Source organism: Pichia membranifaciens, assembly GCF_001661235.1.
Source record: "Pichia membranifaciens NRRL Y-2026 unplaced genomic scaffold PICMEscaffold_2, whole genome shotgun sequence".
NCBI classification, from domain to species: domain Eukaryota; kingdom Fungi; phylum Ascomycota; class Pichiomycetes; order Pichiales; family Pichiaceae; genus Pichia; species Pichia membranifaciens.
Window position 1 is genome coordinate 1,628,515 of NW_017566983.1, and position 21,956 is coordinate 1,650,470.

Consider the following 21,956-nt stretch of genomic DNA (forward strand, 5'->3'; position numbering starts at 1 on the left):
ATAGATATAGATTAATACTTGTAATATTTTGTTGGTGTAGCGTTATGTACTTACATTAACCAGCTGATGCCCTCTTGCAGCTATCTGAACGGCCTCCTCGTCATATCCATCCACTTTGATGTAGTTGATCCCAGCTGATGTTAGCTTGTCATAACTAACATTGTTCTTTACAAAAGTAGAGGGCTCCATGACACCAACAAAGACACTTGAAATGTTACCATCTTGCTTCAAAACTCTGTTTAAGCAAGTTTCATTGCCACTCAGTCGCAAACTGCAAGGCTCCATGGTTGTATATAGTTCTGTTCCAGCCGGGACTTTATGTGTATTGTGTTCAGTGAAATACTTTTCCAATGCACATTGCTCAGCATGGGTATTTCCAGGAAGTTCCCTGGAGTAGCCAGTCGATAAAACACTCCCTCCGTTAACCAGTACAGCACCCACACAAAACGCAGTTGGTGTTGGTTCACTTTTCCTTGCTTCTTCCATTGCTAATCCCATGTATTTTTTGGCATGCTCTTGTGCCCAATCTGGTAGCTCTGTGTTATAAGACCAGCCATTTTCATCCTCAGCATCAATCTTTGATTCGTACTTGTATGCATGTAGATATAGCTCTAGATCGTTCGGGTCAGGATCAGTATAAAGATCTTGCCCGCAAACTTCACACTTTTCTCCATTGAGCATCTCTCCAAGTTCTGCCCTTTCACTATTCCTGTGCAACCAGCTAGACGTTGGCAACGTTTTACCGACTTGTTCCAGAATACCAACCACCTTTGCCATGTCGAACTCACCATCTTTTCCTAAATTTTTCCCCCAAATGTCAGGAGAGGAATATATAGGATCATTGATTATAGGATGCCCCAAGTACTGCAAATGGACTCTGATCTGATGGGTACGACCTGTATACGGCTTGCACAGAACAATGGAGTTTTCGCCATCATAACTTAATCGCTTGAAAACAGTCTTCGCTTCCTTACCCTTTTGCTCATCAACAATATTCAACGAAACTCTTGGATCGTAAGTATACACGGGTTTGTCAACAACCGTTTCTTCAATAGGAAACTCTCCCACAACCTTTGCAATGTATTGTTTCGTAACTTCACGGTTACGGATTTGGTCAACCATATTTTCTGCAGCTTTAGCGGTTTTACCCAAAAACATCAATCCACTTGTTAGCCTATCAAGTCTGTTGCATGGATGCACGACTAAACCATGCTCATTTTTCAAGATATAAGTTACCGTATTATGTCTGAATCTACCTGTTGGGTGAACTGGAACTCCGCTCGGTTTGTCGATAGCTACTATTTTCTCGTCTTGATAGACAATTTTAACAGGACGTGAACTTACTGGTGGTTCGTGTCTGTGTATACGATGACAAATTAGGTCACCATTTCTTATTATGGCATCTTTGTCGGCTTTTTCACCATTCAATGTCACTTGCCCCGTTTCTAGTGCTTTGATATAGTATGATTCTGGATAAAGTCTGAATTCGTTGGAGAATATATCAAGAAGGGTACGATCTCTCCATCTTAATTTGCAGTAAGTCATGTATGTAAAGAAATAGGGGGTGGTACGTCGAAGTTTGCCATCAATTATATACCTTGTGTTTTCATCCTCCTCTTTCAGTGTCTTGTCGGAGCCTGATGCTGGTGTATGCTTAGCCACATCCTGCACTTTTCTGACCTTAAATCCATTTTCATCGACTAAAGGAACTGCACCACGCTTTTTCATTGGCTTGAACGATTCGTTCATACCAGTTTCAGCCCATTGTTCAGTCATACTGTGAAATATCTTCTTCAACCAACGAGTAGTTTTGATTCCTACTGTGTGCATGGCCAAGAAGAAATGCTTTTATTCTTTGATGCCTTTTTTGTTTCTACCACTGGTGGCATTACAAGTTTATCAAATGCAAAGTATTTGTTCGGAGCCTCAAGGTGCGAGGATCCTCGAACCCCGCCTAAATATTTCACATGAATTTTTTAGCCCAGATGTGACCTTAACTTCCTCGTTGTTCCTAGTTCATAGCATGCTTTCAAATGATTTTTTCAGCTATCTACTCTTCATCAGAGGCTGGAATTTTTTGCAATTAACGAGGAATTAATGCTTCCCGCCGCCAATATCCATCTCCATAGACTGGCTGCAGTTTTCCAGCATGCTAAACGTCATTTTTCGACTATCAAAGTTGACAATCCTCCTTTGAACAACTATCTTACGTTCAGACCTTTGCTACGTGGGACAATTCAGCAGCTAGATTCAATTGCCCCAAGGTTTGAGCTGAATAAGGGAGAGGTTGAAATTATCACACACCCAGTGAAGTTCTACGAACTTCTAACTAACAAGATTAGGAATGCCCAAAATCGCATATTTTTGTCATCTCTTTACATTGGCAAAAATCAGAATGAGCTTATTGACCTTATACATGACGAGTTGCAAAAGAAGCCCAAATTGAAGGTGGATATTCTATTAGATTGTTTACGCTCGACAAGAGATTTTCCCAACCATTCCACTGCTACTTTGTTACTACCCTTGGTTGAGAAGTTTGGCAAAGATCGGGTCAACGTCAGACTTTACCATACTCCTCACCTACATGGATACAAGGAGCTTATTACTCCCCGCAGATTGAATGAAGTTTTTGGATTACAGCATATGAAGATTTATGGTATTGATAACGAAGTTATACTCTCGGGTGCAAACCTATCCCAAGATTATTTCACCAACAGACAAGATAGATATTATTTATTCAAATCTACAAATTTAACCAATTATTACCATCGTGTTCAGAATGCGGTAAGTTCTTTGAGTTATCAAATTGTACCTAGTAAGGGACGGAAGGAGGGATTTTACCTTGATTGGCCTACTTCTAATCTAGCCTCGCAGCCTCATTTGAATATTGAGAGGTTCATTAGTGATTCCACTAGAGTGTTAGTTCCTGTTCTCAAATCGAAAACAAAAGACACACATAGAGAGCCAGTAGACGAAGAAGATGGTCATTTGGAAGAAAGTGTCAAAGATCCGGTTACAATTGTTTATCCAATTTCGTCATTCACTCCATTAATAAAACCAGATCAGTCCACCGAGTTGCAAGGCATACTACGTGTGCTATCACTTTTAGATAATAAGAGTTCAAGATTCACGATTACTGCAGGATACTTTAATGTCCATCCATCTATCAGTTCCAAGCTTATCAACTGTCAGGCAGAGGGCGAAGTGATCACTGCTTCCCCAGAATCCAATTCTTTCTATAAATCCAAGGGTATAAGCTACTATCTCCCAGATGCCTATGTTTACAATTGTCAACTTTTCTTAGAGCAAGTTCAGAAGAAACAAGTCAAAGAGGTGGATTCAAGAAAAAGAATCAGACTGCTAGAATGGCAAAACGGAATTGTGAATACCCCTAATGGCTGGTCGTACCACGCTAAAGGATTATGGGTGACACTACCCGATGAACAAGAGCCATGTATTTCTATCATCGGCAGCTCGAACTACACAAAACGGTCATATGGGCTAGATCTTGAGACAAATGCATTAGTGGTTACGCAAGACGAGAAACTTAAGAAAGCGATGAAGGGAGAAATTGACAACTTGATGGAACATGCAAATGAAGTTGAGTTAAAGGATTTCACTGAAGGAAATAGAAAAGTTAGTTTGGGTGTCAAATTGGCCACCAACGTCCTTACCAAGATGTTGTAAAAATTTGGAAACTTGGTTCCTGTGTTGTTAATCTGTGCCCCTACTTTATTACGTAGATATTCTACTATTTTTCTTGTTTATATACACATCGATAAATTTATTCCGGTTTTATAAATTTTTTTTAAAAACACTACATTCAAATGCAAAATAAACCAAGAAGTCACGTTGCCATACTTTTCTATTGAAACATGGAAACAAAACATACACAAGTGGAAGTGAGACATTTAAATTTGCTTTGAACCCCTTCTGGCTTTTACAGCATTTGCCAGTCCAGTCAATACAGCAACGGTGTCTTCCCATGATATACAGGCATCTGTTATAGAACAACCGTATTTAAGGGCGTCCTTTCCACCATCCTCAAGAGGCGGCACATCCTGTCTGCCTTCTGCAAGGTTTGATTCGATCATCAATCCACAAATACTGGTGGAGCCGTTGGAAACTTGCCTTGCTATTTCGGCAGCCACCTTTGGCTGGTTTCTGTGATCTTTCTGAGAGTTACCATGAGAGCAATCCACCATGATTCTTGCTTCGCCAGATTTGGAAATCTTTGCCTTTTCCAGGGCTTCTTGGGCTTCGATTACCGACTTTTCGTCAAAGTTTGTGCCCTTCTTACCACCACGAAGGATCACAAAGGTGTCGGCATTACCTTCGGTGCCGACAATAGCAACGACACCCGGCTTGGTGACAGATAGGAAGTGGTGGGGGTGAGCAGCAGCTCTGATGGCGTCGATGGCAACGCCCAAGGTTCCATCTGTTCCGTTCTTGAAACCAACCGGGAAGGATAAGCCTGATGCCAACTCTCTGTGAAGCTGGGATTCGGTAGTTCTGGCACCAATGGCACCGACGGAGAACAAGTCACTTAAGAATTGAGGGGAGATGGTATCTAACATCTCACCTGCAATAGGCAGCTTTTCTGTTAACTTGACGAACAGCTCTCTGGAGATTCTCAACCCTTTGTTGATATTGAAAGACCCGTCGATGTCTGGGTCGTTAATCAAACCCTTCCAACCGACAGTAGTTCTTGGCTTCTCCAAGTAGGCTCTCATAACAATGTGTAGTTCGCCCTTTAGCGATTCATTCAACTCGGCTAGTCTGTCGCAGTACTCAAGGGCGGCCTTTGGGTCGTGGATGGAGCATGGTCCAATAACGATCAAAAGTCTGTCGTCCTTGCCCTGCAAGATGTCAACAGCGTCGTTACGCCCTTTTAAAATCACTGCTTCATTTTTTTCCTTCAAAGGGAACTCGGACTGTAAGAGATCAGGAGGAGTCAGTGGGTTGTAGCCGGTGATTCTCCAGTCTTCGATCTGGGATTTCTGGCCAACGTTGGGGTTTTGGATGAACATCTTGGATGCTTGCTAAATAAGAAAAAAACAGCAGAAACAGAAAAGACAACGGGGCAGAATGAATTCCGTGTTCCGGTTTATGGCCATGTTAGTAACCTGAAATTATGTGCCTCGATTGAAACAGGGCCTCCTCCAATGCGTATTGTGTATTATGTAATAATAGACATTTGACTCCGCAGAGTGGGATTACTTACGGTCATGACTATGTGTGTTGCTTGTTGTCTGCTTGCGTGCGCTGTGAAACAAAATACAGATGCGCCAGTTACAGAAGAACGCTACGGACACCGCAGAAGAGAGAGAAGAAGAAGACGGCTAGGTTGCTGCTCCGTCCACACACCCACTCAGAGCCATGTGGTCCGTGCTTACGCTGAAAATCAGTCATCAATGAGGCACCAGTTGAAAAATTAGACTTTCCACGCCTCGGATGACCGAAGACCTTAGCGGAACTTTTTGCAGCGCTTTTTTCACAATTTTTTTACTTTGTTTCTCATTTTGTCACTACCGGCTTGCTTTACGGAATCTAGCATCAAAAGATAAAACTATACATTTCGAGGATTGTTGGCCTCAGAGTAATCCAGAGGCTGGAAAGGCTATAAAATCTCTCGACTAGTAATGTTGAGAACTGCTACATATGTAGCAGGGACACGGACTTCTTCGCATTGTTATTAGTTGTTGCGACTACCGCTATCATTAAAGCCTTATCTTCCCATTTGCGATCTGGGCATACGTTACACTGTCTAGCGGTCTATAGCCCTTGGACTGGCTGTCCAGATAATAAACCTTCAAGTTGCCGTTTTTTCCGTTGGGCAAGACCGGGTCCCGGAACAATTTCTTGCTGATCTTGTGGTTGTCGGTGAAGGAGATGTTCTCAAAGACGATAAACACAGGTCTTGCAAAGTGAGGCAAGTGCTTCTGCCCGGTTTCGTAGATATCGTCCAGAATCTTTAGGCGTTGAGCCTCATTTTCAGTGTTGTTGTTCACCGTCTGGACCAAAAGGTAGCCTGCCCGACCCTCGTGGTTCTCTACTCGTGCTCCGACAATGACACAGCTCTGGATATCCGGCACGAACTCCATGATCTGGTTCTCCACTTCTGTAGTACTCACGTTCTCCGATTTCCATCTATATGTATCACCCATGCGGTCTACAAAGTAGATGCAGCCGAGTTCGTCTTTTCTCATCAAGTCGTCACTTCTAACCCACGCGTCTCCCTTTTTAAACACGTTTCTGATAATCTTAGAGTATGTTGCGGCATCATCATTGACGTATCCTGGAAACGTCGTCTTAATGTTCTTGGGATTAAGAATTCTCATTATCATTTCAGCCTTTTCGTTGACACCAGGATTCTCGCATAAACCTGTTTTAGGATTCCGATATATGGAGCTTTCATCTTCTGGGTCCATTCGCACTAGCGTGTACTGGAGCGATAAGAACTTATCCAAAAGGTATCCGTTGTTTCTGAGTGCCCCCACTCCAATGCCGTTGTACTCGTAGCACGTGGTTGCAAACGGTGCCTCAGATGATGAGTAAAATTCTCCGATTGCTGGTATCCGAAACCTCTTTTTCAGTTTCATCCAAATATCTGGCCTTAACCCATTACCATATGCGAGTCTAATTTTGCCGTAACATTCTACCTCGTTGACAGATTCCTTCGAATCAACCAAGTAACGACACACCTCACCAACGTACTGGATGGTATTGCTGTCACACACTTTGACCTGAGTCCAGTAACTTGACAATGAAAACTTATGGCCAATCGAAATGGTACCACCGACTAATAAGGCGGGCAGAACCCCTAAAATGGAGGCGGTTCCATGATACAATGGCATCGCCGTATATATGTTCGAAGAGCGATCCATATGCATGGAACGAGGGAATAAGTGGGTAGCCATAAACAGCTTTCTCCATGAATTAACAGCAGATTTAGGAAGGCCTGTAGTACCTGAAGTATAAACAAGAACTGCTGGATCCCAATATCGAACACCCCTGTCTCTAATTTTGTCATTCTCACGATATGTTGGGCGGTTCGGCTCCTTTAACTGAGCAGTTGTCGAAGTCTCATCAACTATCTGGATCAACAAATGTGGTAATTCATTCTCGATTTGGCTTCTAGTCTTGTTGAACGTGTCAATACATTCATCGTCGACAAGAACAATACGCGATTCAACAACTTTGATGCAATGAACTAGTGGGTTTGACGTTAGGTTGTAGTTCACAAACGTCGGCGTTGCGCCCAAGTTCCATAATGCCAACCAGATTATTATGAACAATGGCTTGTTCATGAAAAACATGGTAACAACATCCCCCTTAGCAATCCCATAATCGTGGTGTAATATGAAAGACATCCGCAACACTTCATTGTAAAGTTCTCTATATGTGAGGGATTCAACCACAAATGATTGTTCGTCAAACTCTTTGAAATCTTTAATCTGTCTAGGGTATTTCATAGCAATCTGGCTGTCCGAGTTCTTCCCCAGTGACAAAGCTTCGTACTCATACCACAATGAAAACTTCTTGGTTATTAAGGATTGTGTCACATAATGGCGAAAAAATTGTATCGCCAAAGGGAACAGATACAAATCATCCTTCACTCTATATTTTTTATTGAAATTGGTCCAAAACCCGGGTTTTACTTTTCTGGCGACATACAAGGTAAAACCTATACCTCCAAAAAGTAGACACAATTGCCCCCACATGATCGAGCTCAATTTGATGTTCTGGTCAAAAAATCAGTAATAGAAGTAGAGCGTGTGATGTATTGCAAAAAAAAAGAGTGTCCTTTTTCCAATCTGAATGTGAACAGCAAAATAAGGAATCAGGCCCTTTATTTTATATTATTCTTGAAGGTAAATTGTTCCAATAGTAATCGGCAAACGTATCATCCCGAAAGTTCAGTTAGAGCCCCAAAAGTTAGGTTATGCGCTTACGTAATATGGAATGTATCTATTTGCCCTTTTGGAAGGAGAGACCCTTGTATTCAACCGGTAAGATACTGATATTCGAAGACTTAAGCTTTGACTGCCTGAATTTAACCTTTCGAAAGGCATAGATAATGTACATGGCAAAACCGTATTCCGTTATATTTCTGACAGAATGCATGTCCTAACGTTTGGCTCTTTGACCCAAAGCTCTCAGCTCGGACCTTAATCGGCTAAGCTTTAATGATTCCGCTAATTAGTAAAATGTGAATAAAGTAGAAATATATTACAGTCTGGGAAACTAACTAAATATAATAAATTTGACTGCAAATACTAAACATCTTTTGTTACAAAGCTTTATTTTTGGCTGTACACCCCAGGTGTCTAAGCTCTGATGTTCTCATGGATAGCTTCAGTGGCAGCAAAGCACTCGTATCATTCAGTGTTCTCTTTCACAACTTCGAGGGGTCTGGAAACATTGTTATCAACCAGCTCCTCAAGTTTGAGAACTCTACTGAATTTCTTTGTACATTTTTCGCTTTCTCCTTGGACATTTGAAGTCCGGACACCGCTTTTTTCTGTAGCATCATATTCAAGATCCTCCTTTGATGTTGCTATGCGTTGTTTAGATTCAAATAAATCTTGTTCTTTTTTAGTTTTATCTTTAACGGGTTCAAAGTATGCCTTATTGACAATACGAGTTTCAGAGACATTACTATTAAGTAAATTGCTGATGCCCCTAGAACTTCTAGTTGCTGACCTAAGTCTTTTAAAATAAGGTCTATCTTCAATGGCTTCTTCCTGTAAAGGCCTCTTAGAGCGATTCAAACTCCTTCTTTCCTTCTTCTGTTCTTTCTCACTACTAAGAGATGATTCTGATTCATCAAAAAGATTAATTTCTGCATTACGTTTGGTCGGACCGGTGGTGCTGATGTTAGCAGCGTTGATACAATTATCATTTTTTTTGTTTGTGGAGATATCATCAGGAGTTACTTGCTTTGCTTTGCTTTCTTCACCACGTACCTCAAGTTTGCTGTCACATTTGTTATTTCCTTGTTCCAAATCATTTTCATCAGAATGTATACCGCCGTTCAAACTGATGCGCTTCCATCTGAATTGGCAAGCATTCAAAGTTCTATTGGAGAAACGGGTTGCGATTTCTTTCCAAGTGAGTCCATTTTCTCTCAGCTGCACCAACAGCTTGCTTTCTTCATTGCCCCATGGAACTGCTGTTCTTGCTATGTTTGATACCTGCTCCAGCTTTTGAGAAAGGTGTGTAATGTCTTGCTTCTCTGGACTCTGCTCCCCAGACAAATTTACCTCCTGCTTTTGAAGTTGTACTGGTATATCTTGACGTTCCAGTATAGATTTTTGAGACACTTGCATGTGCACTGGCCCCGGCCCCTGCATCTGCACATGAGTATGAGCTTGCTGCTGCTGCAGTTGATGACGCTGAAGTTGGTGGTGCTGCGACTGGGTATTTTCTTGTTGAGGATGGTTTTGGGTTTCGTGATGCGATTGGTGTGGATACTGGTAAGAATGTTGGTGTTGCGGTTGGTGTGGATACTGGTGAGAATGTTGGTGTTGGGGTTGGTGTTGGTGTTGGTGTTGATGTTGGTGTTGGTGTTGGTGTTGCAGTTGATGTTGTGGTTGATGTTGTGGTTGCGGTTGGTGTTGTGGTTGCAGTTGGTGTTGTGGTTGGTGTTGTGGTTGGTGTTGTGGTTGGTGTTGTGGTTGGTGTTGTGGTTGGTGTTGTGGTTGGTGTTGTGGTTGGTGTTGTGGTTGGTGTTGTGGTTGGTGTTGTGGTTGGTGTTGTGGTTGGTGTTGTGGTTGGTGTTGTGGTTGGTGTTGTGGTTGGTGCTGTGGTTGGTGTTGTGGTTGGTGCTGTGGCTGTGGTTGGTTTTGATGCGATGGCTGAAGTTGCTGCTGATGCTGCGGTTGGGATGGTGGTTGATGCAAAAGAATATGATGCTGTTGTTGATGATGGGATTGAGGTTGCCATTGTTGGAATTGGTGTTGAGGCTGCTGCTGTTGCTGGTGATTCTGCCATTGCTGCCATTGCTGCTGCTGCTGCTTTTGCTGCTGGAGGTAAGATGATGGAACATTGAAACTCCTCCGTTCTTGCATCAGGTAGCGTACCATAGAGGGGTACTGCAATGATTCGGTAGAGCTCAGCTCTGCTGGTATTCTTACAGTTTCGAAATCAGCCGCTGGTGCTTCCAAATGGCCTTGTGGTTGTGATGGCCGCTGCAGTGGTTGCAGTGGTTGCAGTTGCTGGCGCCGGAGCTGCTGTGTTTGAGGCTGCATCAAACCTCCGAAGCTATTAGAGCTACCACTGTGCATAGATACTGGGATAGAAACTGGAGAATTGTAGGCAGGCTCTGGTGTATTTTCTCTCAATATCGAACTTGAGTAGCTTGCCCTCTGTCCCGGAGCCCGATATGATACGTACTGTGTGGGATAAGGTGCTTCACCATATTGGTAAGACGGATTATAGTACAGTTGCTGCTGTGATAGCACGGGCTGCAGCACCCTAAACTGCGACATTTCTTCTTGCCGTTGCACTTGAAAGCGAGGATCTTGGCCAGACGGCTGGACTTGGTGATACTGAGGCAGCAAGCTGAACTGATTTCCTGGAGGTGGACCAAGGTTCTGTGGCAGATCCTGAGAAGGCCTTTGTGACATATTTGAGTATTCTGGTTTATAGTACTCCACGTACGGAGCTTTGCGGTTGATCGACGAGTCCATGGCTATCTTTTCTTTTTTAGATTTGCAATTGTACGCTAAATGATACTACCAGCTGCTTTTAGTTTATCTTTTACAGTCTTTAGTAGCGTGGTCAATATCGGTGTGGTAATATGATGCTGTATTTAATGAAATAGCTCCCAGTAGAGTGAGTGATCGAGCCAGCAGGGGCTTCTAAGACTTGCTAACTGCCTATGGTGCTAAAAGTATGCAAGGTGATTCGGCAAGTGAGCGGATCGCACCCTATAACCCAGATAACTATCGCGTCAATATTTTCCTTAGATGAGACAGATGATCTGGTCCGTGGAAAGCTTAAATTTGCTCTGGAGTACTCACTGTAGGGCTGCTGAGGAGTGTTTGTAAAGCCAAGATGGGAAAACACGTAAGTCGAAGAGAGGAAGTGGAGGAAGTGGAGGAAGTGGAGGAAGTGGAGGAAGTGGAGGAAGTGGAGGAAGCGTGAACGGAAGGGGGGAAGCGGGAGGGAACAGAAAGAGAACAACAAAGTTTTGGCGCAATAACGTGTTGGCAGAAGAACGATATACGGAACTGCTGGAAATGGAAATGGATATGGCAACAGCGAATGGGCACATACAGACCCGACAAAAATATTAATCCAGAAGGAGACAAGACAGGGGAGAAACCAAGCTAGCTGAAATATTAAAAACGTTGTTTTGGACCGAGAAAAATTAGGCAAATCGGAACTAGCTGATGTCGGAATAGACCAGGAACTGACCAGTGCACGCCTGTATGAGCCAGCACAAGTATTCGGACGCCAACCTTGATCTCTCAGTCCCTGAGGAACAACCCAATCAGTGGAGCTGACACAACGCGTAGCCCCACAAGGCCAATAAACGCATGTACCCGTCCAAAGCTTAAACCTCCAGGCTGTACAGCGGACACGGGCTGTGGTAGACGACCTGTGGAGGTGCGGCAGGAAGACATCCAAAAGGGCAAACTGTGTCAAAAGCCGGCGCTTAGCTTGGCCTTGATCCGCCTCTACAGGCCTGCGCCGTCGCTTATTTGCGCTCAGATGGCACGCGCCTGGCCGTTTCGGCGCCCCCTTCCTTTTTGAGTGATAGATCAGCGGACGCACACCGGCATAATATTCTGCACATCTGGCGAATCAGACGGCGCTCTGAGCCAGCTCATATTTATTTTATTACTCCTTCGCATTGTCCCGAGATTCAGGCCACTATTTTGCAGAGTAGTAAGAGGGAATGGCTAGAAGATGTGTGCGCATGCATATGCGCATGTATAGAATTGCAGCAGAGGAGCATTGCTACTCCATATACCCTGCGCTGCCCGATTGTTTCGAGTACATCCCCAGCTGGAATTAGAGATAAACAATAGGGCTCGGTGGCCTTGTGAGTAAAGCGCTCACTATAACGTTCTGAGTGTCGCTCACATGACGGAACCTAATCGCTCAAACACGCTTATTGTATCCTGTGAGCAATTTTAGGTTTAACGTGCTAGCTTCTGCAATGTTCGATCGCCCAGCATGCACGAAAGCTGGCGCACTGCTCGCTGCGCAGCATAGATACCAGCGAAACCGGAAGCGAAGGAAAGTTTCAGTACCGCTGCGAACATACTGCACACCTGCCAGGGATCTGCAATTTAGTGGCCCAGTTGCATGAAAAACTAATAAGTTGAGAACTTTTCGTAGCACCCCAAAAAATGTTGTGCACAGGGAGAAATGTACTTCCACAAAGGCAGGGTTGGCGATTTCGACGATCACTTTACGAACAGGTGATCCAGATAATGGCAGCCGTGCTGGCCCCACAGGCAAGAGATGTGCGTATTGGTGGTAGCTGTAGTGTTTCCACGCCAACTACGATTACCGGTAGAAATCAGCACTTAGACGCGGACAGATAAAATGGCAGATCAGCGCGGCGCAATGGCCCAATGCTGGTGCTGTTCAAATTGCTGCGAGCTACTATTATTATTATTATCTTTGATATTATTACTATTGCTATTGTTGAACTAGCAGGATTCGCGGGGCAGCTGGCTTTTTGGAAAAAATCTGCCCACTACTGCTCTTGGGAAAGGTCGGCGCTGCCGGTAGCTGCAGGAAGTCCCCCACTGGTCGACGGAGTCAGTCGCCCCGCGGAGCACTGTTGCTGGCCGCGGCGCCGGTGGTAGCGTGGCCGCCGGCGATACTCGGTATTACTCCGGCGAGGTTATTGCCGGGCCCAAACATCCCCGGATTGCGAAAAGAAGGAACGTTGCTGTTGAGGTTGCTATCGGAACACTGCTCCTTTGAGGGATAGCACCGGCGCACTTCCCGAGCAATTGTTCCCGAGAAGTTACTAGTGTTAGGTTTCATGGCGTTAGCAGCGGCTGGGTTGGAATAGTTAGGAAGTATAAGCGTTTTTTCTTTTATTTAGAAGGTCGCCCATTATATAGAGTACAGATGCTGATAGGCAGAAGGCCGAATAAGACGGAAGATGTGGTATTCCGGAGAAGTGAACTAGGGGATTGGTTTCGTAGATAAGACATGAGGTGCGATGCACGGCGGAGAGTATCAGACGTTCCACACGCCAGCCTTGTTGGCCCATTTGCCAAGAGCAGGCCATCCTAGAAAGACACCCATCAGGCCGGCCCAGGCGCCGATTCTTGGAACGTGGCCTGCGAGCAGCTTGATGTATGGGTTTGGTCCGAGTCTTCTAACAGCTGTCATTTTTGATTGATTGATTGTGTGTGTGTGGGTGGGAGTGGGAAAGGGCTTTCTTGTTTGTTGTGCAGATAAGAGAGAATGAGAGGAACAGGTTGTACCCCATCAGCGGCGTCTCACTACATCAAACATGGGGGAACCCGGCATCATTTATAATCCGACACTACCCCCGCAGCGACACTACCACTGTGTGCAGCATCCTATCAGAACTACGCTACAAAAAATCAGCAGCTTTTGACAGCAGGACACAGAGTGACTGAACCCAGGAGAATCGACCGACCAAAGCACGGACAGCAAAAATAAACATGCCATAAACAGAGGAAAAAGCTTACACCACCAATAAAATCGCACGACTCGCAAATCAATACGACCCATTTTCGCTTTTAGTGCTCTCCAGCGCCAAAGCTTTCCACTTTTTCACTGTGCGCTTACGTAAACATACACCCGTTTTCCCCTCACAGCATAACCGGATAGTACGATATGTGCACGTTTCTGAAAAGCAAAAAAAGTTCATGCTTTAGGCCTTTTCCTTCTTGCTTCTCAAGGATGCCCTGATTTTACTTCGGGTCCGGCGTGGAAACCAGTTCGATGGCGGGGATTTTTGGTTTCTTGAACCTTGTACAGTTTTCCTGTTTTTTAGGGGGCATTTTCTGGAAGACTTTTTTATTCTTTCGCTTGGCGTGTTCAAACGGTAGACATGTCGTCTTCACGATACATGGTCTGGAGACGACCGTATGATATAAATGTTGTGGTGTAGCGTCACTGCTCTGTCTTTTTGGGCATCGATCAGCTATGGATCTGCTTGTCACGTACGTGCGAGGGGGATTGTCTTTTAGGAAGTTCCAAATATCACACAGAACCGGTGACCCTATAACTCTAATTCATTTCTGGTTCAGACTAGTGTTGAATAACCGGTTCTTAATATCGGCCTTCGTGTACAAGATAGGTGCAGAGTTTGGCGACTTTTCTGCCACAGCACGAGCAGGACGTTTGAAATCCGTGAATTAGTTTAAATCGTCTTCAAGCATTTGATAATGACTTGCACCTTGCTTGGATGCGGTAGTCAGCGGAACCACGTTGTAGACGCTGTCCATGCTTTTATGCTACATTGAGTCGATATAGCACAAAAATTTCAACACAAAAGCATGGGTTCTAGACAGAAGTTTCTGTTAGACAAAGGAGCAGCTGCTATTCTCACATAGTTTCAGTGACAACCATGTAGCACACAAGGCATACTACAACAGTAAACAGCGACCCGTTTCATCCCTCCAACTCTTTGTGAGCTTAACAGAAACAATCTGAAGGGCGAAAGTGGTATTTTTATGCGGAACACAAGTGAATGAAGGTGGAATCACGATGAATAAAACAGGTAAGGCGTGCATGTGCTCCGTTCATTCATCCTTTGCGCCCGCACACCTAGCTCTATTATTCGACCAACTCGTCGGACTACTGGGAGCCGAGCCAGGCGCTAAACTATTCTTGATGCCGACTTTCAGATGCATTATCTTACAAAAAATCACAAATAGATGTCTTAAACTAGCAGGGTTTCTCAAACATTGGATTTGAGAGAGGCACAGAGGGAGACAGAGAAAAGGCCAGAACCAGAATCGGAAAATGAGAAATCATCCAAAAACGAATGCAGCAGCCCCGGAGAGCTCTTTTCCGGTTCGGTAAATGTTGCCAGAGGGCTTTACATCACTTTGCGGCAAAATTATGTCCCTAGACACTGTGAATCAAATGATTCCACCAGGTTAATCATCGCGCCCAATGCCCACCCCTACAGTTGACTTCTCGTTCTGGCCCCCCCCCCCCGGAGATACAAATTTGACACATCAAAAGGTCTATGTAACAGCTGTAATACTTTCTACTTTTGTGTCTGCCCAAGAAGGAATGCAAACTCCGAACAGTAACGTGGTGGGAGACCCGGACTATAGGTTACAGATGATTCATCGATGTGGCATTCCTGCCGTTTCTTCCGAGAGAGAAATGAGTCACTACCCATACTGAGTACAAGGGTTAGCTGTTGGCACGGAATAGCGCACTTACCGCATTCACCAACGTGTCTGAGTGTCTACAGCCACGTCTGAATATCCTATCGGACACATTTCGCCCTTGAGAGTTTTAAGCCACAAGCCTAGATTGCAATGCTATGGTATGCTTTACGGGTGTGCAAATGTACACGACAGACCCGCTGACGTCTAAACCAAGCTCGCAAATTATAAGAAAAAGCGGGACGTCAAAAATGCAACTCTAAGCCAATAATAACCAGCAAAACGCACGGTCCCGGCTCCCATTTTCCTATAAAGACCCGGAGATTTTTGCTACAGCTTTGGAAAACATTTTGGTCGAGGCACGTATTAGGCTTTGTGCTATGCCACATGCGTTTCCTAGGATTAAGCCCCTTATTGCAATGAATCATACCTTCTCCTGTATTAGGCTGTGAAAACCCACTCCCAAATATTGTGGATTGATCGATTTCATTGGTTGCGTTTGAGAGTGGAGTAAAATAACTCTTAGAGTTTCGTATTGAAATCGCAGGTTTTGACTAGGGGAGCAAATATTGCGGTCCGTTTATTAAACCATTCCAAGCAAATAAATAGTAACAGCTTTGCCCCTTCTTGTTTAGGATGTTTTCAAAGTTCTGCTATGTTCTGCTCTGCTTTAATTGCTTTGCATTGTCTCTCTTGTTATATTCATAAAGTTCTGTAACTGAACATTCTCAAAACAACATCAAATTTTCTACCATGTCTACTCAAAAGATTACTTTCTGCTTGAACTGGCAAGCTGCACCTTACCACATTCCTGTCTACTTGGCTAAAACCAAGAACTACTTTGCAGATGAAGGTTTAGATATCGCTATTCTTGAACCTTCAAATCCTTCTGATGTCACTGAATTAATTGGTTCAGGAAAAGTTGACATGGGTCTCAAGGCAATGATCCATACTTTGGCCGCAAAGGCAAGAGGTTTCCCCGTAACATCTGTTGCTTCTTTGCTCGACGAACCTTTTACCGGTGTTTTGTACTTGAAGTCAAGTGGTATCACCAACGATTTCCAATCCATCAAGGGCAAGAAAATCGGTTATGTTGGAGAGTTTGGAAAGATCCAATTAGATGAATTAACCAAATACCACGGCTTAACGAAGGAGGACTATACTGCTGTAAGATGTGGCATGAATGTTGCCAAGTATATCATCGAAGGCAAAATTGATGGTGGAATTGGTATTGAATGTATGCAACAGGTTGAATTGGAACAATACTGCAAGGATGCTGGGCTTCCAGAAAGTGATGTTCAGATGATGAGAATCGACAGAGTAGCATGCCTAGGCTGCTGTTGTTTCTGTTCCATTTGTTACATTTGTAATGATGAATTTTTGTCTGCCAATCCTGAAAAGATCAAAGCATTCTTAAGAGCAATCAAAAGAGCAACCAATGATGTTATCTCCAACCCAGAACAGTCTTGGAAAGAGTACGTTGACTTTAAGCCTCAATTGAATAATGACTTATCTTACAAGCAATACCAAAGATGTTTTGCTTACTTCTCTGCCTCTTTGTTCAATGTTCACAGAGACTGGAACAAGGTCACTAATTATGGTAAAAGATTGGACATCTTGCCGGCTGACTATGTGCCAAATTATACCAACGAGTACGTTCCAGGGTCTGAACCAAAAGAGGTCGATGATCCGCTTGAAGCACAGAGATTGATGGCAATCCACCAAGAAAACTGTAAACTTAATGGTGGTTTTTTGAGATTGGCCATCAACTCATAATTTGTTACAAGTGAATCAAACTTTCTTTGAGGAGCAATCTATTAGACATTATGTTATTTGCAGTCAACCAAAAGTAGTGTCTCTTATTTTATTTTATTGATTTGATATTTTGATAATCTGTATCTATGAAGAACTATATAATCTAAAGTACAGAATTATTCCTCACCATCATTATCATTTACCTGGTTACCAGCAATACCACGTGCGGTCAAGAATTGGAAAATAGGAACTCCACTGTTTTCGTTAGTACCGTTGAAAGCATCGATAAAACTGAAAAAGCCCGAAAACACATGTTCTTGCTGTTCTTCTTTAAAGATTTTATCATAAATGAACTTATGCTTGAAGGCATCCATTTCTTTTTCGTACTTGTCAAAGCCTAAAGCCTCATGGCCCCATCCTTCAAGTCTTTCATTGTAACCATCGTAAACAGGTTGCTCTAGCAATAAACCCAAAGCTGGTGCCTTAGGAATGTTGATCTTGTTCTCCCCAAAAGCCTCTTCAATTCTTTCCAGTGGACAGCCGGTTCTAATGACTAACGCAACCATGCCAATCATCTTACGAATTTGATGCAACATAAAAGACTGTCCATGAATCTTAATACTGATCCATTCAGTGCCTTCAATCAAGAAAGGCTCACTAACTTTGAAAGCCTTCATATATCTTTTGGCGCTTGGATCTTTGTAGGCCTTACCAAGTGTAAAGTTATGGAAATTGTGGGATCCAACATAAATGTTTAAGGCTTTTCTGACTAGCTCCAATCTTTCTTGAGATATTCTGAAAGCACCTCTACATTCACGAGATATCTTTCTGAAATTGATTGCAGCTTGTTCTAAAGGAACCGACAAGTCCAAGCCTAATCTGTTTGCTTCATAGATTTGATCAATTTCATTATCCGTAACGCCAACAGCTTCACACTTAGCCATCAATTCGTCCCAAAAAGTCTCACCTTCCTTATCAACTCTGGTAGTACCTTGAAATTCTTTCTCAGCCTTTAAAATCTCTTTGGCTAGGACGGAGCCAGGTCTTGGTGGTAGAAAAGAGTAAGTTGGCATCAAATACTCATAAATACGAGATGAACACATCTTTCTACAATCGAATGACTTGTTTGTACGCTGGTAGCCCCACAATCTGATTTGCTCTGGAAGGTGAGAGTTGATCTTCTCAACGACATTGTCATCTTCAATGATCATCTTGAGAGATATCACATTACCAGCCGCATGAACACCTTTGTCTGTTCTTGCAGCACGCATGAAGCCATTCTTTTTCAAATCGTTCGAATTGTTTTTAGAAATGGCACCTCCTTTAACGAATGCTTCAAAAAGATCACCTTCAATAGTCTTATTTGGAGGGTTTAGTTGCATCCCATGGTAACCTGTTCCACAGTATCCAATCATACAAGCAACCTTTCTTTTAGGCTTCCTTTCTTCACCAGAATAAACTGGTTTTCCCTCCTCATCAACAATACGACTGTTTCAAACAAAAAATTAATATACAATTTTGTTAGTATTAATTGTTAATCAGAAAAACAATTTGTCATGGAATCTCTGATCAGGTTCGAGAAAACTGAACCTAATCATCTTGAAACCATCACACATAATCATAAAACATACCCACGTGTCCGGTTCTTTTTTGAGTAAGCGCTGTCTTTTGGCAGTGCTTCCAATGCTGTCTCCTTTTCTTGTTCTGATAAACTCGTCAGTCTTCTTTTCTGTGTTTTCAGCATCAACCACAGGGGCTGCGACTTCAGTAGCAGCAGCGACTGGTTCAGCGACTGCTTCGGAGACAACATCATTGATCTCCTGTGTCGATTTTGATTCAGAAGTATCTGTCATTTTGATGTTAGGCCTGCTGTCAACTGATATTGGTATTACCCGAGAAGAAATGGAGTAGAAGTGAAGTTCAACAACTTCTGAGAAAGTGCAGGTTGCACAAAATTTCATTTTGATGTTTTTCAATTTTTTTTCCATTTTTTCTCACTTTTTTCAATTTTTTCTCACAACTTTTCTGAATTTTTTTGATTGAATTTTCATTTCTTAAAGAATTACGAAGGAAGAATTTGTTAAAACCTGGTTCTTCTTGTCTTGAAGAAGAATATAGTCTCTATTGAAGCTTAAGAACAAAAAAGGAAATGAGGCCTCTCACAGAAGTAGAAACAAAGGTAGTCTTTGAAAAGCTTGCCAATTATATTGGTAGAAACATTGCGCTTTTAGTTGATAATCCTCAAGATCCACATGTTTTCCGTGTGCAGAAAGACAGAGTATACTACGTTAGTGATAAAGTTGCCAACTTTGCAACGTCGGTTGCAAGAAAGAACTTGATGTCACTTGGTGTTTGCTTTGGTAAATTCACGAAAACAGGAAAGTTCAGACTTCACATCACCTCTTTGAAATATCTTGCACAGTACGCTAAATACAAAGTCTGGATCAAGGCGAATGGTGAGATGCCATTCTTATACGGCAACCATGTTTTGAAGGCACACATCGGTAAGATGAGTGAAGATATACCTGAACATGCTGGTGTGATTGTTTTCAGCATGAATGATACTCCACTCGGATTTGGAATTTCTGCAAAATCAACTATAGAAGCTAGAAACTTACAGCCAACAGCCATTGTTACGTTTAGACAGGGCGATATTGGCGAATACTTAAGAGATGAAGACACTCTTTTCACATGATCCATATTTACAGATTTCTCATCTTGTTGTTTCTGCGAACACACAATTAATTTATGTACATTAGCTAAATTTAACCCTCTGGATATATAAAAATGATTAAAGTATGTTTTCTTGATCGTAATTCAAGAGACAGAAAGATAAAAAGATTGATATACAGTGTGTAGCTAGTCTACTCATTATTTCTTGCCTTTCTTCTTCTTGCTTTTCTTGGAAGAAGAAGGTTTGCCCGAAGTGGTGCTGGTTTTCGTTTCGGCGGCAACAGTGGAAGGTGAGCCACCGATGTTCAAGGCCTTTTCGGTAGCTGCGTCTATGATACCACCTTGTGTATTCTTCAACTTCTTGCTCTTTTTCATCTTGAAGTAGGTACGGTCTTTCATTGGTAACCATCTTTCCGGATCGATTTGTTGTGCTGTATCCTTGGCGAGCTTCTTTGGCGTTGATCTCTTTCTCTTAGGCTTGCTGACCTTGTTTAGTTTGGAGCTGTTGCTTTGAGTTGACGATGAGATTGAAGATGTGATCAAAGGGGTGATGCCCTCGGAGACAATCACATCGATATCAACACCTGCCACCAAGCTTTGGATATCTGCACTGGAGTATTTGGCACTTAAAATATCCAATTCGTCTATTTTCTCCAACAACTCCTTTGCGATGGATTCATCTGTGGCAAGCAATTTCAATGATACAAATTTGGCATACTTGATGTCTTCATTACTGAACGTTTCATTTTGCTTTTGCATAAACAATTTTTGGATCTTGAGGAAAAGCTGGTGAATCAATTTCTTACAATCTAGTAACTCGTACAAGGAGTACAATAACTTTCCAACAGAAGGTAAGAGTAATGACTTTTCATCATGATTCACAACGTTTTCAATAAGCGCTATAGCCCTCTGATAGTTGCTCGAGTTGATTGCAACCTGAGTAGACAACAAAGCCAATGACAGATTGGATGGGTTTTTGGTTGAAAGGCTGTAAAACAGCTTTTTGTTCGAGCTCTTGAGGTCCTCCTTTGTGATACCCGAGCTCAAGGCTTCCGCTAGCAACGAGGATGGGAAATCCTCACTGTAGTGCTTAATGGATTTCTTGGATTGTTTACCAGACAAGAAGGAAAGAAGCAAATGGTTTCTTTCGATGATGGCCAGCTGAGGCAAGGTCAATCTTGGTTTTGAGAGAGAAATTGCGTCCTGCAGGTCCATCTCTCTATACAGCAAAGCTGGTTCCACGCCATCCAAAGATCCCAGGTTCTGGACGCACACCAGCTTGTTGTTCTGCACTATGAGTTTCAAGATCCTGGCGTTGACGTCGCCGGCAGAGTCGACGGATTCCAGCTCTCCATTCAATTCATCGAGCAGAGCGTTTGCTTCTCCGTACTTGCCCATCAAGATGTGCAAATACGCCTTCTGCAACTTGATTGGCGCAAGCTCATTGAACTTCTCCTGCGGCTCGTAGTCGGCAAGCGAGCGCTCGGCCAGATCGTATGTTCTGTTGAGAGAGGCCTGCGCGTCCTGGTACTTCCCGTCGATGACGAGGATCAACGACTCGTTGAACAGCTCGTCGTACGAGTCCGCGTGGGGAGCAGAAACAGGCTCTGTGTGGCCCCCGAAGGTGTAGGGGAACGTGTTCCGGAACTTCAGCTGTGATATCACTGCACGTTCGTTCACGGTCAGATCGAGACTCTCCAGAGAGTCCGACCCGCCCTCCCGGATCAGGAGCTGGTACAACTCCAACGCCTTGACGTCGTCCCCGGTGCGGTAGTAGTACTGCGCCAGAATGTGCTTGAACGCCCTCACCGTGGACGGCGTCGTGAACTCGCCTAGCTGCACAAGTTCCTCCTCCCTCGAGCCCACCTTGTAGTGCACGTACGCCAGTTCGAGCACCAACGCCCCTCTGTTCGCCTCCACAAGCGCCTTGTGTTGCTGCAGCAGCTTCTTCGCGTCTGTGTAGTTGTCCATGTTGATCAACGCCACCAAGCTGCGCTTCAACGCAGACACGTTGGTCTTGTCTTTCTGCAGGATCAGCTTCGCTGTGTCATACACTTGTCTGTGCGAGTCCGTCTTCGAGTACACCTCGAGCTTCCCAAAAAGGTCTGTGAGTGCAGACATTGTTGCACTTGTGTTTTTTGATACCAAAACTACCAGTCTTTCTTCCCCGCTGGC

At 43.5% G+C, this 21,956-nt stretch overlaps 10 protein-coding genes across 10 annotated transcripts; 3 read left to right on the forward strand and 7 right to left on the reverse strand.

The window, feature by feature from the left end:
* Window positions 1-42: 42 nt before the first annotated feature.
* PICMEDRAFT_71810 (hypothetical protein) lies at window positions 43-1,776 on the reverse strand (the record flags this gene model as incomplete). The annotated part of the gene is made up of 1 exon (XM_019164015.1): window positions 43-1,776. One exon carries the CDS (start codon window positions 1,774-1,776, stop codon window positions 43-45), a length of 1,734 nt encoding a protein of 577 aa, XP_019018891.1.
* Window positions 1,777-2,055: 279 nt separating this feature from the next.
* On the forward strand, window positions 2,056-3,885 carry PICMEDRAFT_15677 (hypothetical protein). The gene has a single exon (XM_019160919.1). It carries the CDS (start codon window positions 2,098-2,100, stop codon window positions 3,685-3,687), a length of 1,590 nt encoding a protein of 529 aa, XP_019018892.1. The 5' UTR covers window positions 2,056-2,097; the 3' UTR covers window positions 3,688-3,885.
* On the reverse strand, window positions 3,736-5,300 carry PICMEDRAFT_15678 (hypothetical protein). Its single transcript, XM_019160920.1, has one exon. The coding sequence runs from the start codon at window positions 5,028-5,030 to the stop codon at window positions 3,912-3,914; it is 1,119 nt and encodes a 372-aa protein (XP_019018893.1). The 5' UTR covers window positions 5,031-5,300; the 3' UTR covers window positions 3,736-3,911.
* Window positions 5,301-5,507: 207 nt separating this feature from the next.
* PICMEDRAFT_15680 (hypothetical protein) lies at window positions 5,508-7,840 on the reverse strand. Its single transcript, XM_019160921.1, has one exon. The coding sequence runs from the start codon at window positions 7,722-7,724 to the stop codon at window positions 5,721-5,723; it is 2,004 nt and encodes a 667-aa protein (XP_019018894.1). The 5' UTR covers window positions 7,725-7,840; the 3' UTR covers window positions 5,508-5,720.
* A 541-nt stretch (window positions 7,841-8,381) lies between these two features.
* Window positions 8,382-10,694, reverse strand: PICMEDRAFT_58165 (hypothetical protein; the record flags this gene model as incomplete). Its single annotated transcript, XM_019163283.1, has 1 exon — window positions 8,382-10,694. One exon carries the CDS (start codon window positions 10,692-10,694, stop codon window positions 8,382-8,384), a length of 2,313 nt encoding a protein of 770 aa, XP_019018895.1.
* Window positions 10,695-13,212: 2,518 nt separating this feature from the next.
* PICMEDRAFT_58166 (hypothetical protein) lies at window positions 13,213-13,368 on the reverse strand (the record flags this gene model as incomplete). The annotated part of the gene is made up of 1 exon (XM_019163284.1): window positions 13,213-13,368. The coding sequence occupies one exon, from the start codon at window positions 13,366-13,368 to the stop codon at window positions 13,213-13,215; it is 156 nt and encodes a 51-aa protein (XP_019018896.1).
* A 2,738-nt stretch (window positions 13,369-16,106) lies between these two features.
* Window positions 16,107-17,129, forward strand: PICMEDRAFT_32687 (hypothetical protein; the record flags this gene model as incomplete). Its single annotated transcript, XM_019162783.1, has 1 exon — window positions 16,107-17,129. One exon carries the CDS (start codon window positions 16,107-16,109, stop codon window positions 17,127-17,129), a length of 1,023 nt encoding a protein of 340 aa, XP_019018897.1.
* Window positions 17,130-17,284: 155 nt separating this feature from the next.
* On the reverse strand, window positions 17,285-18,961 carry PICMEDRAFT_32309 (hypothetical protein; the record flags this gene model as incomplete). Its single annotated transcript, XM_019162757.1, has 2 exons — window positions 17,285-18,596; window positions 18,744-18,961. The coding sequence occupies 2 exons, from the start codon at window positions 18,959-18,961 to the stop codon at window positions 17,285-17,287; spliced, it is 1,530 nt and encodes a 509-aa protein (XP_019018898.1).
* A 296-nt stretch (window positions 18,962-19,257) lies between these two features.
* On the forward strand, window positions 19,258-19,803 carry PICMEDRAFT_31501 (hypothetical protein; the record flags this gene model as incomplete). The annotated part of the gene is made up of 1 exon (XM_019162706.1): window positions 19,258-19,803. The coding sequence occupies one exon, from the start codon at window positions 19,258-19,260 to the stop codon at window positions 19,801-19,803; it is 546 nt and encodes a 181-aa protein (XP_019018899.1).
* Window positions 19,804-19,979: 176 nt separating this feature from the next.
* On the reverse strand, window positions 19,980-21,902 carry PICMEDRAFT_71819 (hypothetical protein; the record flags this gene model as incomplete). Its single annotated transcript, XM_019164016.1, has 1 exon — window positions 19,980-21,902. One exon carries the CDS (start codon window positions 21,900-21,902, stop codon window positions 19,980-19,982), a length of 1,923 nt encoding a protein of 640 aa, XP_019018900.1.
* Window positions 21,903-21,956: the final 54 nt, after the last annotated feature.